General features: G+C 46.7%; 1 protein-coding gene across 1 annotated transcript; it reads right to left on the reverse strand.

Annotated features, from left to right (window-relative positions):
• Positions 1-5,247: 5,247 nt before the first annotated feature.
• On the reverse strand, positions 5,248-19,546 carry LOC146834525 (uncharacterized). The gene is made up of 3 exons (XM_085599926.1): positions 19,042-19,546; positions 12,137-12,196; positions 5,248-5,633 (listed from the first exon to the last, which is right to left on the reverse strand). The coding sequence occupies exons 1-3, from the start codon at positions 19,319-19,321 to the stop codon at positions 5,248-5,250; spliced, it is 726 nt and encodes a 241-aa protein (XP_085456052.1). The 5' UTR covers positions 19,322-19,546.
• Between the last annotated feature and the right edge of the window lie 397 nt (positions 19,547-19,943).

Here is a 19,943-nt window from a genome sequence, read left to right on the forward strand (position 1 = left end):
AATATCTGAACTCAAAAAGGCTTTGTTCCGGACTTGACCAGAAGACCCCCTAATCTTCAAATTTACAAACACGACATTGCACATTGAAGATTATGTGAACCTGTGGTTGTGGTCTCACACTGCATACAGTCCCCATGTGTCCCATATGTCACTCTGTTGGGTGGTCCCTTGGGCTCCCAGAGATCATACAGGTTGTGTCTAGTGCAGGTGTGATTGAAATATCAATGTATTGGTATATGTATTGGAACTCCCCTAGGGCCAAAACGTGTAATACTGATATCGCTGGTGATTGTTATCCTGCAACTTAAGTATTTTCAACTCTAGGCCCATAAATAGACTAGAGGGGTGTGCGTAAACCTAAAGACATATATTAGAAACATATACCTGGTGCGTTATTCCTTCCATGTGGAAATTCCAGACATCATACACTGGTTAAAAATTCCTGCTTCACAGTCCTTCTAAAATTCCCATTAAGTCTTCTCTCCATACCTACCACTAGGATAGCTTTCAACAAAGGCTGTCTTCATACTATCATCAGAAGGTGTCTTTCGGAATGGTACAAGCTGCACAGTTCAACTAGTGGACAGCATATATCAGGCCACCGTCTCACCGGGGAACCTTGCAGATTTGATGCCCTGTGAGGTACTGGGCACAGGCTAATACATGTAGCATTATAACCAATGTTAGCTTAATATCCCACATTGTAGGTTGACTCACAGGCCAAGTTACACACAGTTGATGCAAGATTAATTCTCGCTGAATATATTTAGCATTTGCCTATAATCTTTTTACAACTACACTCATTGCTTGCCAATGGTGTGATTAGTAATGATATCGTTGCAGTATTCCTGGCAGTCTTCATTGAGGACAACAGCAAATCTTGCCACGTCACACTGTATTGTAAGAGCTGGAGGAACAGTGTGTCCTTAGTGGGTGATAGGCTGACACAAACACAACTCTTGCTAACTAGTGTGTGTCGTAGATGGCACACATGGTCCGTAATGTAACAGGAATGTGCAGGGACACATCTCATTTGTTTGTGTGTTGAAAGGAGGACAACACACTTGAATCACATACAAATTTACACTTGCAGTTTTGGCATGAAATGTCAGCTACCACTAATAGTAAGATTACAATTGTGGTGTAAGTACACAGGTCAGCATCAATGCATATCGATCAACAGCCAAACTAATGTAATGATAAGTGGTGCTTAGTCCATTCAAGTGGCTCTGAGTATGAAGAATATGTGTGCCTAAGGACAGAGATCGCTAGAATGTGCCACAAAGATCACCTTGGAAAAGACACATGTGATGCCTCACACTAAACAGCTAGACAATACAACATGCAAACACCACTAACAGATTTGCATCTTACTTTTACAGATAATGCTGCTTCCACATCACAACAGGTGGATGACAGCAATCTGTTGGACGACATTGAAGACAACCCTCTCTCCATAGACAATGGCACACTTGAGGAGCCCATTGAAACTATGCGCTCACCTACACCACCTCCAGAGCCTGACAACCGTGGGCTTGCTGATCAAGTGGAAAACCCAGCCCCACCAGATCCTGCACCCACAAACATAAGCACAGAGTGGGAGGACACCCAGCGTGAATTTCAACAAACTGCTGTCTCTCTACAGCGTGACCTCCTCAATGAGGTACACGTTGGTGTGTTGAGCATGGGTGGCACACTGCAAGCAATCCTACAAAGCCTAAATCCAGAGTTGGTGAACATCAGCCCTGAGCAAGGCAGCTCAAACCAAACACCGGGGATTGCACAATCGCTGGCAAACATTTCGAACATTATGAGCCAGAGGCATGTGCAAATAACAACACAAAGTGCCACCAGGGATGTAGCCCAGCACCTCCAAAGTATTGATAACCAAATGAGAGAGATGCACCAACGTCAGGAACAATACATGTCAACACTCACAGCATTTTATGCAGAGTTGCTGACGGTGATTAAAAATCAGCAACTGATGCTGAATGCTCTAACAGTGAGATTTATGTCACCTGAACATGTGTTCCCACACACATCCACTGCCACAGCTGGTGGTAGCAGTGGGACAACATGGCCAGCACTAAACCCAGAAACCAACACACACACTGAAGACTCCGAGGATGAATTTGCAACACATGTACAGAGGAAGACATCCCAATAAATTACTGTAACTCACAGTTGTCGGATGACAACCACCAACCATTCACTGCTATGAGAACAATGTCTGCCACACAAGAGTCTCCAGATAAATATAACAACTGTGTCATACTACATGTTTTTGTATTACAAAATATGAATTAAGAAACATTGTGACTATAACAATGTATGAAAATAAAACCAACTTCAAAAATAAGATATCTTGTTCACAACACCCTCAAACATGTCAACTACTGTTGTTTCCACACTTGATTGTCAAGGACAATGGGCCCTTGTGTCCGGTTGGTACCACACAACATTACCAGTGTGTTTAATGTATGATTGCTAATCCAGACACACGTGGAATAGTGCATAAGTACAAGCTAAAGGTTTGTAAGCATGAGTAATTAGATGGGAAAAGACATGCTGTCACATGTAGCAATTATTGAATGTCACTCATCAATGTGCTGCACCGCATCACCACAGTCCCCTCCCTAACACAGAAACCCCACACATAGTCAAAGTACCATCTGCATTCCTGTGCTCTCCCCTGTGCTGGTGCTGAGCCCTCTGCCATGTTCCGGTGTATGCACCCTAGCAGCATGCCTGCGTCATGGTGGGTGAATATTTTGGGCATGAATGTACACCTCTACACACACAATTTATCCCTGAAGGCTTACATCTGAAATGACTGCATGCTGTACACTGCAGCAAAAATTCAACATCACAAAAACTTGGATTCTGTCAAAGCATGGTCATCAATGTGCCACTAACTGCCACACCTAGTGAGGCATAGCATGCGGATGCATTAGCAGGAATAGGAATCCTTGGAACGCTTGAATGCTGTCTCCTTACACTGTTTAGAGTTGTGAACACCAACAGTAACCCACATGGTACACAACTTTCACAAATACAGCTTATCTACAAAAGTATGGAGTGTAAACTGCAGGATTGGATGAGGTACGTATTTTGACCCTGGTCCCATGTGATCTTTGTGCTGCTTTCGACAGGGTGTCCAAACAGATCTCACTGCTAAGGTTCGAGTAGGCAGACAAAGTGGCCATTGCAATGGACTGGTTCACCTTTGGAGAGGAGCTTCCATGTTAAGAATCCCCCTATCATCTCCATGCCTCACACTAATGAAGAGGGTGTGCCACAGGGGTCAGCTCTGACCCCAACACATCTTGATGCAGTTCTCCAACTGTCACCTGTGCTGTCCATGTGGTGAGAGTTCACAGTAGTGGCACATGCCGATGATATGCACTTGCAAGTTACACTTTGCAATAACCGTGTGCCGGATGTACCCAATTTCGTGATTAAATCAGCAGATGTTGCAGGGTGGATGACTGCAAAGTGCCTCTAGCTCCATGCCAGCAAGTCAGAGGTGTTGCTGGTGATGAAAGATCATAAGCTGTGGAGTGAATGCTGGTGGCCTTCTAAATGTGTGTGTGCACTCACACATAAGCAGGTGCTGAAAGACATGTGTGTCAGTGGAGACTCTGCTGGCATCCTCCAGGCTTAGACTAACAAAGTGGCAGGAATGTGCCTTGGTATATTAAGGGGGTTCAGACTGCTGTTGGTAGTCATTGTTGTCAAGCCATACATCACTCAGGTTATTGTCCATGAATCTATTTTCCAACAAAACCTATTACTGCACCTTTCTGTAGCTGGGGACCAACAATTCTGAGATTGTGAGACTGGCCAGGGTCACAAACACAGCTGCCAGGACTCAAATAGATCCCTATAGAACCAGCTCCAATGTCAGCCCCAGTTCCTGCACTTACATCCGGGACTCCTACTGTCACCGGCCACCTGTTGTGTTTCCTACAAGTGCGGGGAGGGACCTTTGCTGGGGAAGGTGTGTGCAACATGAGACGTCTACACAGTACAAAACTTAAGCAAGTCTCCACACAGTGGATGGTTGAATCTCTGTCAAAATGGGGCTGAGAAAAGCTCTGCCAGTGTGTCACAAAAACACACTTCCTGGCTGCAAACTATGATTTCGAGACAGCACATCACCATTGATGACGTTGTGTCTAACAATATTGTTGTCCTGCCCCAACTAAATGGCCAGAAATTTTAACCACGTTACTTCATACAACATCCATAAGTCGTAAATACGTCTGTATACAGACAGTGTGTTGTACAGTCATATGAGCTAGCCACTTGTAACACAATGACCACTTGCACATGAACATGGTGTAGCTATTACAACACGGAGGGATCAGATGTGTGGTGAGTACATTCAGTACATCTGTGTAAGATAAAAGCTGTATTTCACATACATATGTCAACATGGTACCCAGCAGAGACAGAATGTTGCTAAATTTTCATGCAGAGGTTGGCAGAAAACTCATGATTAGAATCCAAAACGTATGTATGTGTCAGACCAATATTGGCTACCAACAAAAGCAAAGCACAGGTGTTCCATGAACATGTACATCTAGTCAGACATGTAGCACAAACCGACCTGAATGTACTAATATGATGCACTCAAACAGGAACCGGTGGTCACAGTCCATGTGCCCACCAACTCACACATACCACATATGAAATGCGGAATGACATAGAATATAGTCCAATGTATGTTAAGAAAGGTTTATAAAATAAGAATGGTGATCAAGATTTACATTACATAACACACTAACTTATCTAAACAACTAATCTAAAAAGCAAAACCTATCTAAACTAACTAATCTTACACTAACGAACTTAACTCTATTAACCTAACCTAAACTATGATCACGCAGACAAGTAGACATCATCCCCCCACCCCCCCTTAAGACATCAATGCACAATAGACATACACATACTTAAACTACACATTTACTAACTATAACACCATACTAAAACAAATATATATATTTTTTTCAATTTTTTTTTTTTTTTTCATAAACATTAACACACATAACATTACCCCCCACCCCTAAAAGTATTTAATAAACCCCTATGATAAAAACCTTAAAACTACATCTACATCTAAAAACCTATCTCAACTAACTATGCCTACATATACTACAAAATCTACAATCACTAACAAAATGATACTTACAAAATAATAATATTAACAAACACAATAACTGTAAACCATATTTATATTAGCCCCTAGATTTGGCTAATCAAATATTCCAGTCTCTGGTGGACCGTGTCCAATTTCTCCTCCAACTTCTCTATTTTCCTGTCCATGGAATCAAGTCTGGACATCAGGGTGTCCATTGCCTGCTCCGGTATGGCCTGTGGAGCAGACGATCCAGAGGCTGCTCCACTGGGGACAACAGCGGCTGATGAGGTCGATGGGGCCACGGGAGTGGGAGGATGCTGTTGTGGCTGCATGCCATCCCTTGAGGCGGGGTCGGTGGTCCACGTGTCGGTAGCCCGCTGCTTCTCATACTGGCGGGAGGTCCAGCGGAAGCCCTTTGCCACGGAGAGGATGTGTAGATATCGGGCCTTCCTTATGCGGAAAGCCCGCTCATCCTCTGCATTCATGTTATCTGTATGAAAAGGTGGACATGTGTCAGTTCACCAGAACATGCCGGACATTAAATCATAGGAAATGCATGCTGTCAGGTGTAATGTAAAACACATTTGGGCAAATCATCTTTTCCATTTGTTGCCCACACACACCAATACATAAGTACTGATTTAGCTCGGCACATACTGTGCAGTCAACTGAATGTCATGGTTGCATGGTAATCCTTGGCACACTTGACATAGTAACTAATTAATGATGAGCCATATGAATGTAAGAACCAGTCAACAGGCATCACGACATGTGATAATTTCCCCACAAAAATGACATCTGGCTCGCCTTGTATCAGGCATGGAGTCATGTGGACATGAATCTGCAATGGACGCTAGGTTCTGACAGTGTCACAGTTTGTCACAGTTTGTCAAGAAGAACTCCTTCCCTTGCATATTTACCACTAGCCCGTTCATTTCACACTCCAACAGAGGAATGCACTGAAGTGGCAATTGCATATTGGAACACAGAGATGTGCTTGCTGTCTACACACCAAGGAGACTCATAATTCATAACAATACTAAAATTGGATGGCATGCAGCATGCCATGTAGTACTAGCAGGGTGCAATTAACGTCAGCTTGGCGTTCACAGCATACATGCTACAAGCACTTACATGTAGCCCATGGTTTTTGTGGGTATTGTCCAATCTCCAAAACACAGTAACAAATCTACCATATCTTGCAGCAACCCAGTCATCATGACAAAGGATCAAGGATGCGTCACAGCATCATGACATAAGTCTTATGTTGTCATGAATGTGAATATAACATTATCAGACAGGATGTGCCACACTTGTGTGTTGAAATACGTTCGTAGTGTCACCTACCCTGTGCACTAAAGCACGTCACAGCAATGTCAACATCATCCCTTATCTGTTCCATGGGAAAAAAGGGACAATCAAGTACTACAGTTCCAAGGGTCACATCAGAAGGACACATGACTAGCTGTTGAAGTGTGTGGACTGCAGAAATGCTCACCTGCAGTCCATGCATTAACTGCTAATGCAACCATGCTGGGCCGGGTCATCCTGGCCATCGGCCATCTCATTGATTGTGCCATACATATCCAATCATCTGTGGGACACACATTGTAAGTCCTGTACCAACATTAATTGTGAAAGTGGGTCTGTGATACGTCTAGACATGAGATGAGGCTGTCAGCAAAATAATCAAATAGGAGGCTGATTCCTGTCCCACAAACAAATGGCTGTGGACTACAAATTTCTAAAAGCCACCCTAGGCTTGAAATATTCTGTGTGGAATTCCATGAGGACGAACCACGCATGGGCTCCCATCTGTTGTGTTACACGTAGGAAAAGTCAATGCATGGACACTACACCCGCTTTGGTACACATATATTGACATCATCCTGGAAACTGATTGGATTGAATAAGCCTTTTCACTACATTATGGAAGACATGCATACTTGACACATAGCTTTGCTCTTATTCTGTGCACATGGTACATAGTGTCATCTATACTCCGTTGTAGGAATATTGCATAACTATCCAAGGTGGGTGGGTCCACGAGCACAATGGAACCACATGAGAAATGTGATGACCGACAGATTGAATGCCAACTACATGACTCACAGACATATTGATGTGCAGCTTGCAAGGCATATCCACAGGAATTTTCCATACATTACAAATTGACCTTTTCATTGACCCAGCACAAGGCGAAACGCATTCAAATACACCATATGCTATACACAGTACGCAAACACCCCATCCAACTCGTGGACACAATCCATACATCTTCCACGGATGTTGCCTTCCTGGGGGAGACATGTCTGAAGGCCTCCTCCATGCCCGACGTTGCCATAGCCATTCTGGACGGCTACAAGAACACTGGCAGGGACCGCAACAACGGAGTAGGAGGTGGACTTGGCATTGTCATGGTCAACCACAAAACCCTCTGGGCCTCACACATCAATGACCACACCCTCAGCACCGCCAAACTCATGCACTTGAAGAGCCACACATACCACAACCCCATTCTCAGAGGAACCCTCGTCTACAGAACCCCTGGACCCTGGCCTCAATTCTGTGACACCATTGCCAATTGGTTCTGCACGCATGACTACATCCTCCTGGTACACCTGAACCTCCACCTCAAGAACCACAAACACAACAACTCCTCCACCCTGGTAGTCAACCTCGGACTCAGTAAGCTCGTCAAAACGCACACCCACTCCGCCAGACGCACGCTTGACCAAGATCCTCGGCTACCTCCCATGTCCCTTTCAGCCACACCACCAAACAGGACTGGCCATTGGTGCATCCACTACACTTTCAAGACAAATCACCACACCCCAACACATTCAACACATCACATGCAGCAGCCAGATCAAAGACAACAATGAACAGCTTGACAACACCCTTGCCCAGAGCCCACACGCCAACCCAAACTACACTGACTGCGCCACATGCAAATGCAGGCAATTGATCAATGACTGCCACAACACTGTCACCCCGATCACAGAACCCTCCAACAGACACATTGACAAGAAGGCTGCCTGGTTCACTGTGGACATACGGCCCTCCATACACACATGCCAGAAAGTACATAAAACATTGCACCCCAAACAGACACCAGACAGTATGTGGGCCACAAGAACGGCATCCTCAGACACCATCACCTCATCTGAACTGCTACAAGGGCCACCACCAAGGACTGCATAGACAACAGCGCCCCCAATAAAAATGAGATATTCAACATCATTAAGGTACCCTCCAACCCTGGCTCCAAGACCAATGACATCCCACAACTGCAAGACCTGTGATACACCCTTGCCACACTCTTCCATTGCAATATTGCAGACATCCACAACAGCTACCACAACCCGTACACCTTGACAGGCACCAACACCTCAGACACCCCGGCCACCATCCACACTGACCCCCCTGCTCACCTGGAGCAATGTGAAGGACAACATCAAAATGAGGTACACCATCCACTCCATCTCACCGTCTGACACATTTGCGCACCACATGTGCAGCAAAGCTAGCCCCACCATTGCAACCCATCTCCTCAAGGCCATCAACATCTCCTTCGAGAGTGCGAGCTTCCCAGCAAATTTTGATGCACGCCGAGATCAACGCCTCACTCCAGGAATCCAAGGTGGATGCAAGAGGCCTCAAGAACTTCCAGACAATTTCCCTGCTCCCATTCCTGCTAAAGGGCATGCACAAGATTGCAAACAAACAACTGACCGGCTACCTCGAGGAGTACACAATCCTGGACCTGTCACACTCCGACATCTGCAGGAATCCCAGTATTGACAATGGCCTCATTGCCGACACCAATGGCATCTGGCCCCTGATGTACAATGATGAAAGGGCGCCACACATCCGCCATGACCTCTCAGCCGCCTTCAACAATGTCTGTCAACGCACCCTACGCACATGCCTCAAACACGCAGGAATCCAAAGCAAGGCTCTGGAGTGGACCACCTCCTTCCTCTCTGGCAGCAGCCAGAGCCTCCGCCTACCCTCATTCTGCTCCCAAGCCTCAAAGATCATCAGCGGCAGAACACAAAGATCATCCCTCTGCACAACATTGTTCATCATCTCCATGGGCACGCTTGCACACGTTGCACAACTGCACCACCTCCACATCATCTCCTACGCTGACAACACACAGCTGATCCTTTCCCTCACCAAGGACAACCTCAACACCAAAACCAACATCCACGAAGGAATGACTGCCGTTGACGAGTGGATGACGAACAAATGACTGAAGCCAAACTCACCCAAGACGGGGGTCCTCTTCTTTGGATCCACCCCCTCAGCCAGGGACAACTCCTGGTGGACAACTACACTGAGAGCAGCACCGGCAGACACCAACCATGCAAGCAACCTGGGGGTCAACCTCGAATCAACACTCACCATGACCAGGCAGGTCAACGTCGTCTCATCCGCCAGCTACAACACCTTCCGCATGCTCAGCAAGATGTACAAGTGGATCCCCACTGCAACCAGTAGAAGCTTCACCCTTGGCCTCGTCTGCATCAGGCTGCACCATTGACATGCAGACAATGTGGGAGCCACTGCCAAACTCCGTAAACGTCCGCAACACATACAGAACGCTTCTGCACACCTTGTGCACAACTCCTCTTGCCACAGCCACATCACACCCCATCTGGGATCCCTGCATTGGCTCACCGTCAACAAGAGGATCGCCTGCAAGCTTCTCACCCATGCACACAGAGCACTCCCCCACACCGGTCAAACATACCTCAACAGGATAATCACCGTCTACTACCAGAATTGCCAGTGCCCTTTCAGTGACCTTGCCCTTGCCACTGTCCCCCACATCCAAAGACCTACCAGCGGCAGGAGTTTGTACTGCCAACATGCTGCAAAGACCTGGAACACCCTCATACAGCTGAGCCTGGTCCTCCTTGCCTTCATGAGGGCACTCAAGAACAGGCTGTTCGAACAATAGCAGCACACCTCCCCCCGCGCATTGAGAGCCTCACGTGTGAGTAGAGCAATTTACAAAAGTAATGATTGATTGATTGATTAATAAGTCTGACTGCCATTCCTATGGCTCATCCATATACAAATGTTTTGGGGCTAGGGATGTTGATGGTAATTGCACTGACAATGTTTCCATAGCATGATACATTGGCTAATTAATGCAAGGATGACATTAAACTGTCACTACAATATACTTGAACTTCTCCAAATTGTTCACGGACGTGAAGGATCAAATGTCATTTTTTGGGATGAGCGCACACTTATATGACACATGAATCATTGATTTGCGGTACGCGTGCACTGTTGCTAATGTACCAGCAGGCCATATATGTAGTAAGTATGGAGTGGCCGAGACCGTGAAGGTTGACTAGGAGTGCAACCTGATGATAGGATGTGTGAATTGTATCCTTGGACCTATTTGGTTACGTGTGCGTATTTTCAGAATCATGGCTGGCGTCGCAAATGTTGAAAGGAAGGAGATGATATCAAAGAATCGAGGTGAACATAGCAAAACTTCTTGCCACGTAGTGTGTTCAAGAATATGAACTTTGGACATTTGTCCATGTATGTGTTAGCATAAGATGGTGCACCCAGGAAACCCATGGAAGTTGTGTTTAACTGTATGTACAGATTCTCATTCCAGTTACAATTGCTATTGTGTACACAGATTTTAAATTGTCGTGGAATTCAACATTTAGATGCATTCAAAAGTGCAATTCAAATTGTAAGACCATTCCATGCTTCAACTCCATTGGCATGTGGTATGTATGTCAAAATTGCCACACATCAATGGTGCCCAAAATTAAACTTCAACTAAATTCATCATTGACTGTCTTCAGGCTTCATAAGACATCCTTTATATCATCTACATAAATTGTCACACTCTTGTTATTGTTCTTGTGCAACTCATTTTGATCACTCAGAAGTTCTGGTGTGCTACAGCTTGCTTCCATAGCGTCATGTCCATTTCCATAGTGCTTGGAACTATTGGAATGTAGATTATAATCCTCGTGATAGTCATGGGTTTTTTTCTATTTCATTTGTTACATTCACCAGTGGTGAGGGGAGCACGGTGTATTCACATGCCATACTAGTGTTCATCTACATATCTGATCACAGGTGTGCTACCTTATTAATCGTTATTCTTTTCTCAACACAGTATACCCCTGATGAAGGGACACAGCCTCACAAATTTGCATTGGGTGTCACAGTGATCTCTTTTCTCACATTAAATATGAAATGTGGATCAGCTTGGCTTGTTCATGGTAACAATCGTACAGCACGACCTTGCATGCATACTGAACATTATCTGTTGTCTATCTGGCCTTGCTAATTTTTGTAATAAAAAATATTTTTAACATGTAGGCGCATTCATTTTCTTTGCAGGTCTGAGTCCTAGTCACATTTCATGCTCTAGGGCAATCAGTGCACTGACGTGAAGAGCCATGTGACAAGCATGGACACTGAGCATGGCCACTTATTGGCTGGTTGTTCTCTGTGTCACCACATTGAATCAATATTGAGAGGCATGTCAAGCCATGTACATCCATAGACCAGCTGACTCTGACCTTGCACCCCCACTGCAACCCTGGAATCACGCCCTGTACAACAATTGGTGAATGCTACATCCCCAACATGTAGTGAGCACTGTGCCCAGCATGCACTCCTCTCCTTCTGGCAGGGTTCAGATGCTGTTTTATCAACTTGGCTTCGGCTACTCCAGTCCCAGTGGCAATGGCCACTCCATTTTGCCTTGTGGATAGTGGCAAGGAGTGTCGGACAGTGTTGTGGCTTCTGATCTGTCCACACATGTCCACACGTAGTACAACGGTCACAACATGTTACATCATGTAGTTTGGAATTTGGATGCAAAAGATAAGTTCTGACTGCAGCAGGAAGTTGTGATTGTACCATAGTTGCACTCATACACAGTTTTGATTCCATCCTCGCACTTGATACACATCAAATTATATGAACATGGATACTCACTGGTGGCATTTGGGTCTTCAAAGCTGTCGACCTCCCCCTGTGTATATGGCCGTGGGCCACCTACAAGAAGAGTAACAGAAGTACAAATTGGTATAGAATCACATCATATGTACATGCAAATTTAGACCAAAACATTATTTAGCGTGACACATGCATGGAAATAACAGGACGTGTCACTCCTTTTACATTGAGTGCAGCCATATTTTTCCTAACACACATGGACAGTGGAAACACTGGATTGCTTCCACATCAATGTTCACTGAGTGTGGAACACACATGTGTGCCATCCCTGTGATTTCGCACATGCATCAACAGATTCAACACACATGCCCTTATGCAGACACTGTTGCTGACTGCTGTAAGGATTGCTGTTTCAAAAACGTGTTTATGCACATGCACATGTGTAAGCATTTATTAGCCACAGACACTGACAACGCTTCTTCGACTCTCAACATTCCCACAGCATGTTAAGCTCTATCATGTTCACTGATTGCACACTGATATGATCTTGCAGATGACTGTTGCATAGTGGCTCACACATGACTAGGGTTACATTTGGCTGCCTGCTTCACACTCCGTTCGGGATGCTGATTCACCTGAAGTGCATCCACCCTGACGTATACAGCATTCAAGGTGTACATCCATGATACATTCAAGCGAACATGTAGTTTGATGCATGTACACACTGCAGATGCACAGTATCGGACCATCAGCCAAAGCCATCGTTACCCAGCAACAAGCCCAAACTCAATCATTGGACGTGCCTCTACACAATCCATCAGCTCAAACTTGGATCACTTTGTATGGACTGTACCAGTGGCAAATCTACACGCTACGCAAATTACACAGCCAGCAACACCCATGGACAGTAATCCAGACTACAATGCACCCTGGCGTACACCACCAAGTACACGCACACTACGTACACACAAAACTACACCAACTCTGGATCATGACATGCATCGCCATCAAAGTGTCCACCCTTTGAAGACTAGCCATGGAGATCTGTATCATCCGCAAAAAGACTAGCAACAGATGGAGCGTTACTCACAGGAATCATGGTAAACGCTACCTTTCCATCCCAAGTTAGCAGATGACTCACCAATCAATCATCCCATTTCATGATTAGTCTACAACAACTGTCTGGTGTGTGCACATGCCATTGCACTCAATAGGTACATCTACATCACAAAGTGAAGCACAAGCCATTGCACGCTCAACATCAAACGACTAAGTGCACAGATCCAGGTCAGAACAAGGACAACACCTCTGTGGGAACCTCGTCCAAATACCTACATGCCCCTGAGGTGTGTACACAACCCACATCACATACATCATTGCCCAACATGCATTCGCATACATGTTCCACAGACTTGTGACATAGCTCAACTCACATCTTGACTACAGACGTGCCAACAGGTTAGCAAAATGCATTGACAAGCTTGTAGACATCACACAGTAGCAACTGGCCACAAGGCACAGCCACAAGGACGGTGGCAACATCAACACATCCACCACACCAAGACCACATACCCCCATGGCCTGACCGTTCTGACGTACACCTCCTGTCAACCATACAGCTGCATCCATATGAAACAATTAGCACCCCACACAGAAATTACAGATTCTTGACAACTAACAACTATAATGAGCCACAAACCAAAATGCCAACAACACCTTGCACTACACAAGCTTGGTTCTCAATGGACCACACAGATGGTTATCGTAATGTCTAGATGATTTTGCTACAGTCTCCAACACAGACACACAGCAGCACAGGAAGTCAACACGGATCGCATACAGACCACATCATTAGTGAGACACATGCAGACACCATTTTGCAACGATGAAGGACGGGGACGCTAAGACACCATAAATCCCCTTGATAAGGATCCAAAGCAAGGACACCATCTCAACAATCCACACACACATCAAGATTTTACAAGGGCAAATGACTCACCCAATCAATCCTCAGCAACTCCAGAAATGCTACACTAAGAATCCACTTCACGAGTTACATTGGCAGAGCTAGCATTGTGCATGCGGACATGTCCCCCTCACAGGATCACTACAACAAGCGCTGCTCATATTTCCACACAGATGTCATGTGCCTTCCAGGATCATTGACATTTTCAGACACAGGTCAATGTAAACATGTATCTTCATGCAAAACCTGCTACCCCTCCATCTCATCTTTGACAACATTGAGCACCACAGACAGCGCATCTACCATGATACTCATCCTTTGATGATCACAAATGTACCCCTGTCACCAACCTCTCCTACCAATCTGGCACACACGTCACTCCAGCATTCAGCGTTTACAATGAAGCTGGGTGTGTAATAGTGAGCTTATGCACCTTAAGTGGACTAGCGCATGCTTACGACCCACATGCAATGAGCTGACAACAAACATCCTGCGCAGACCACACCGTGCACCTCTCCTTTTCAAATGTATGTAACAGACTCTGCAACTGCAGCTGGATTGCGAACCTCACATGTGAGTAGGCTAATCCTGATGATGATGCCTGCTTGATTCATCTATTGATGCCGCATGCTTACATACGCAACCAGAGTCATGTATATCGTGACATATGCACAGGGTATGGACTGAAATACAAGATAGTGCAGGAATGATGCAACCCCAGACCTTTGTCTGCACCACACTGTTTGAAATTCCAAGCAATGGAATACAACATTGACATTTTAAATATTCCTTGTTCCAACAGTACTTCACTATATTCTACATCCTGGTGGTGCTGATTCATGCTTAACATTGACAATGAACTGCAAATCCAGCAAGCGTGTTTTACCATGCACTTGTGAATATGTAAAATTTGCACTCAGTTTTTAAAAGGCTTGCTATGTTGCATGTTGTTAGATGTGGATGTTCACACACAACACCCATAGCCACTGATGCATGGCCAGACTTACAGAGTGGCAATTAACTGGGAAACCATCAGGATGGCACTCCACCCTAAGGCTGGCCTACTGTGTCTCAAAAAAGGGACTATTTAATCATTTCATTTGTCATTGCTCAATGCATGCTGCATTTGATTACACACATTGGAGGAGAGAATCATGACATTTGTGACCTTGGGGTGTGTTGGACCTGTCAGCCCTAGGGTGGTCCCCCCTTCTATTTGTGATTGTGCCTAATTTTTGTCCACCATCATTTTTGTGTTGGACTAGGTCTCTGGGCGCCTTTTCATTGCCAATCAGTGTTAAGGTGCAGGTGCTCCCTTCTCCCAAGATGGCTGCCACAGACCCCTGCTACTGCAGAGTGGTCTTTCATAGTAGCACCCTAGCTGCCAGGAGCTGGCTGGGACCCCACAACAATGTTGCGACACCAGCCCGCCTTTTGTCCCATGGGTAGAATGGGGAAGCTCCTGGAATGTGCTGGAACCTTCTAGGAGGGAGGTGGCGTTTTACTTTAGCCGCCTTGGCTAGAGGTCACCTGACCTAGGGCTACTTAAGTGAGGAAGGGTACTTTTTGTGGTGAGTTGGCCAGTGGGGTACAGCAGAGCTGGAGAATCCACGCAGGAGTGTAGGCGGTTGGGCCTAGCCAGGGACTTATGCCTCTGAGAGTGACAGGATTTAGGTGCTGCCTCTTAAGTGAGTGAGGGACCCTGTGAAACCCTCTGATCTTGCACAGCAGTAGTAGGACCAAAAGAACCTCTGCCCAGCCTGACTAGGAAGGACCTAGTCGTTAACTCCATCCCTACCCCCCTGTAACAGAACCCCCTTAAGGGCGCCAGAGCCATCTGCGCCAACAAGACTTCATCTAACACCTGAGAACAGTAACTGAATGCTGAGACTGCGTGTCCTGACTGACCCCCGAAACCCTATGCAAAGCAGATTGAAGAACCACCGGGGATCGACCAGGTACTAGCGCTGTGACCCCTGCGCTCCCTGACCTGGCCTGGGTCCCTCGGCAGCGTGCTCCGCTGAGCGCGGAGCTCCCCTCCTTAATTTCAGCCCCCCCCCCTGTGGCGTGGAAGCAAGCGCGCTCACCGCAGCGGGCGGAAGGCCGGAATAAGTGCCCTTCAGTGTCACGAGGCCCGTGGAGAAGCCCGGGGACCCGTTGCTGCCATCGCAGCTGTGCAAGAAGGTGCGCCAGGCCGAGGACCATTTCCCACATCGCCAATGGAGCGGACGCCATCCGACGTCAAGAGCAAGGTAAGCCCGGATGCTGTGATTGACGCCGGTGCGCCCCCTGATGTTTGGGAGCCGCAACACACCCTGAGCCCGGGTTTCCTCTCCGTGGGAGTCCCCCTGGTCACCACGACTGAGAGACCCCGCCAAGGGATCCTTTCCTTGTGCCCCCCGTGACTGTACTGAAGCGTGGTGCCCTACAAACTGCACCGGAGCCCGAGAGACTCGCTCCGCAAGTCCGGTGCGCTCCCTGCTACTAGCTCCGTGTGTAGAGATTCACTGTTACTGATTACGAGTAGCACTATGCTCTTCATGTTCCGTTCTGAAGTGCTGAATGTCATTGCTTACGAGTTGCACTCTGTTATTCATGTTCCGTTCTGAAGTATTCCTTGCTAATGATTCCGAATGGCGCTCGGTTTTAAATGCTCCAGTCTGAAGTATTCCTTGCGAATGATGATGATAGGGCTCTGTTTCAAATGCTCCGTTATGACAAATGCATGGCTATTGATTACGAGCAGCGCTCTGTGTTAAATGCTCCGTTCCAAAGTGTTCCCTGTTGGCAACTACAAGCAGCGCTCTGGTCTAGATGCCCCGTTCTGAAGTAGTCATTGCCAGTTAATCACGAGTAGCACTCTGTGGAAATAGGCGCTGTTCTGAGGTATTCACCGCTCAGCGCGTAAAGCGCGGGAATCGCCACTGAGGTGCTACAGATAACCAAAGTAGCGGTGTGCCCACGAGTTCTGCCCTGGGTCCCTGCACGCCCTAGGAGTGGCGCTACAGTCCCCAAACCCTACCCTGAGAAGTGAGAAACACTAGGGTGGCCTAGAGCCTTTAGAAACCTACTGGTGCATGACGTGCTGGTGAATATGGGGCGGGTGAATCCACTGCTAATCTAAGTGAAGCTTGCATTGATATCTGAGGAACTGCATTTACATCTCATGAATTGCATTTATATCGCATGAACTGCATTTACATCTCATGAATTGCATTTATATCACATGAACTGCATTTATCTCGAACTACTTGGATAAACTTGAATTATTTGCATGAACCTTTACAGTGTGGCGTACCTTATTGTGTGCGTTCCCCATTCCATGCGAAGTGCGTGTTGTATGGTTGCTTTACACACAGGCCTCTGGGTGCCCAGCCGCTCGTGTCACGTTACCGCCCTTAGGGACTGGAGACCCCGGTTTCCTACAGGGTGCATGAAGGTGTCCCTACATGAACAGACACTACTGCCCCACGACGCAGGCAGCCATGTACATGTTAGCAAGTTTGCCTGCACATGGTGGCAGTTTGTGTACCAGCACAGGGCTTGGCACCGTGATTACACATCATGGGGCAGATTTATGTTTGACTTGCGCCTCATTTACGCCGCCGTTGCGTCACTTTTGTGACGCAGCAGCGGCGCAAATCCTGCGCCATGGTGCGGGGTATTTACAACGTGACGCATCTGGGAGATGCGTCACGTTGTAAAGCCCTGCGCCACATGTAGGCGTTCCAGGGCAGGTGTGGGCGTTCCGGCGCAGGAACGCCTCCTAAAAGTGGCTGAGTGAAATCGACAAGATTTCACTCAGTCACTTTTCCAGCCATGCTGCGTCACATCCCTGCGCCTGCTTGAAGCAGGCGTAAGGATTGACGCAGCATTTTAGGGATAGGGGCACCCAGAGCCTTGCTGGAGCTGCGTCGCGGTTGCAAAGCAACTCCAGCAATGCACCATCCATACGACGGCAGATGCGTCACGCATCTGCCCATCCGAGTGCCACGGTGCGCCGCATCACGAATGCGGCGCATCAATGGTGGCGCACAAGTGGGCAGATGCGTGGCAACTCCTCTGGCGCATCTCTGCTGATTAGCAGAGATGCGCCAGACGTCATGAATCTGCCCCTTTGTATCCAAATCATCCTCCCCCTTGTTCACAGCATGACTATGAAAAATCAATTTATTTAACTGGTGCATGTGTCTGTGTGAATAGAGAAAATTTCTATGTCAACATCATATATATTTGGGCCGATTGATGTTTCCTGGCGCATCCCTGCAAATCAGCAAGGATGCGCCAGGAGAGATGGGTCACACAAGTTTACCCTTGCGCCACCCATGATGCGCAGCATTTGCAATGCGGCGCATCATGGCGCAGGAATAAACAGATGCGTGACGCATTCGATGGCGTAAGGTTGCCGCAGTGCTTAAGTTGTGTTGCAAGCGCAACGCAACTCCAGCACTGTTCCAACCTGCCCATCCCTAACATGGTCTGTCAAGCCTTACGCCTGCTTCAAGCAGGTGCAGGGTTTTGAAGCCTCATTGTCGGAAAAGTGAGTCAGTCACATATTATAGATTTGACTGAATCACTTTTCCGAGGGTTATTTCCGCCGTTACACCCACCCTGCGCTACATTAAACCTGACGCAGGTTTAATGTCGCGCAGAGCTTTACAGCGTGACACATCTCCATTGATGCGTCACGATGTGAATATGGCGCAAACTGGCGCAGGGTTTACACCACCGCTGCGTCACAAAAGTGACGCTACGGCGGCATCAAAGGGGCACAAGTCCCTCATAAATCTGCCCCATGGTTTCCAACATATGTGTCTGTGGCCACAGAACAGTCTTTTGTATTGCATGCGCTCATATGTACATCCATACAGACCATTGCAACGCCAATTGATTGGTCATACGATTTGTGCAGAGGGAGATATGGCATAGATTAGCACCTCTGAAGAGAATATATGAGTGACAAGAAACATTGACTTACCAACTGGACCACCAACTTCCAGGCCAAGATGATCGAGCAGGTCAGCCTCCCTGCTGATGACGTCCTGCCAGCGGTGCTTTATCTGGTGGGTTGTCCGCTGGATCTGGAATAGACGCCCCAGATGTTGCTGCACAGTGGTCCACCGGCGCTTGCGCCCTGCTGTGTCATACCCCTGACTGACCCTGCCCCCCATGCTGATCATCCGGGGCAGGTAGTGGAATATTAGCCATATCATCCCGCCAAACTGTCGATCGGTCAAATTTCGAGACCTTCCCGACATGATTTAGGATGACGTAAAGGAAACTTAATAAATTCGACAAAGGAAACTTATTTAAGATTGACCTAATATGTACTATAAAATAACCCACCCCTATATAAAGCCTTAAAACTAACTACCCCAATCGACAAACACCCCACAATACTAATGTTACAGACACACACAAGACTCACAAATCACTAAAGACATAAAAACACACCTCAAAAGACACAGGGGACAGACAAAAGACACTTTGAAAGGCAAATCAGGACACCACAGACTCCAAACAACTCCACCAGCAAGCACACACCGAAAGCAAGTAAGGGAAAGTGAAAGTAACTGTGCACTTCCTGGTTTGGGAGGTTCTGGAATCATTGCATCATTTCCTGCTTCGATGCGTCACGTTTTGACGTTTTGCGTCACGCTTCCGTTGATGCGTAGATTGTCACTTATTGCATTTAGGCTCAGGTATGCATGCGTGACGCTTATTTGTTTGGCGTGTTGCATCATGAATTAATAATTACGAAGCGTGACGTAAGTCACAGTGCGTCGCGCATTATTGGGATGCTACTCGTTTGTGTGCATTTGCGAGACTTTCCTGTAGAAGCGATACTTTACGTGTAAAAGCGTCACTTTTCATGTTGTT

The sequence above is a fragment of the Triturus cristatus genome, chromosome 4_2, assembly GCF_964204655.1.
Source record: "Triturus cristatus chromosome 4_2, aTriCri1.1, whole genome shotgun sequence".
NCBI classification, from domain to species: Eukaryota; Metazoa; Chordata; class Amphibia; order Caudata; family Salamandridae; genus Triturus; species Triturus cristatus.

What these genes read in the sequence shown, in the direction of transcription:
- LOC146834525 (XM_085599926.1), bottom strand. Translation starts at nt 19,321, where the DNA reads ATGTCGGGAAGGTCTCGAAATTTGACCGATCGACAGTTTGGCGGGATG. An exon ending in GGAAGTTGGTGGTCCAGTTG is followed by an intron (nt 12,197 to 19,041) that starts GTAAGTCAATGT and finishes CTCTTCTTGTAG; the next exon opens with GTGGCCCACGGCCATATACA. An exon ending in TGAAGACCCAAATGCCACCA is followed by an intron (nt 5,634 to 12,136) that starts GTGAGTATCCAT and finishes CTTTTCATACAG; the next exon opens with ATAACATGAATGCAGAGGAT.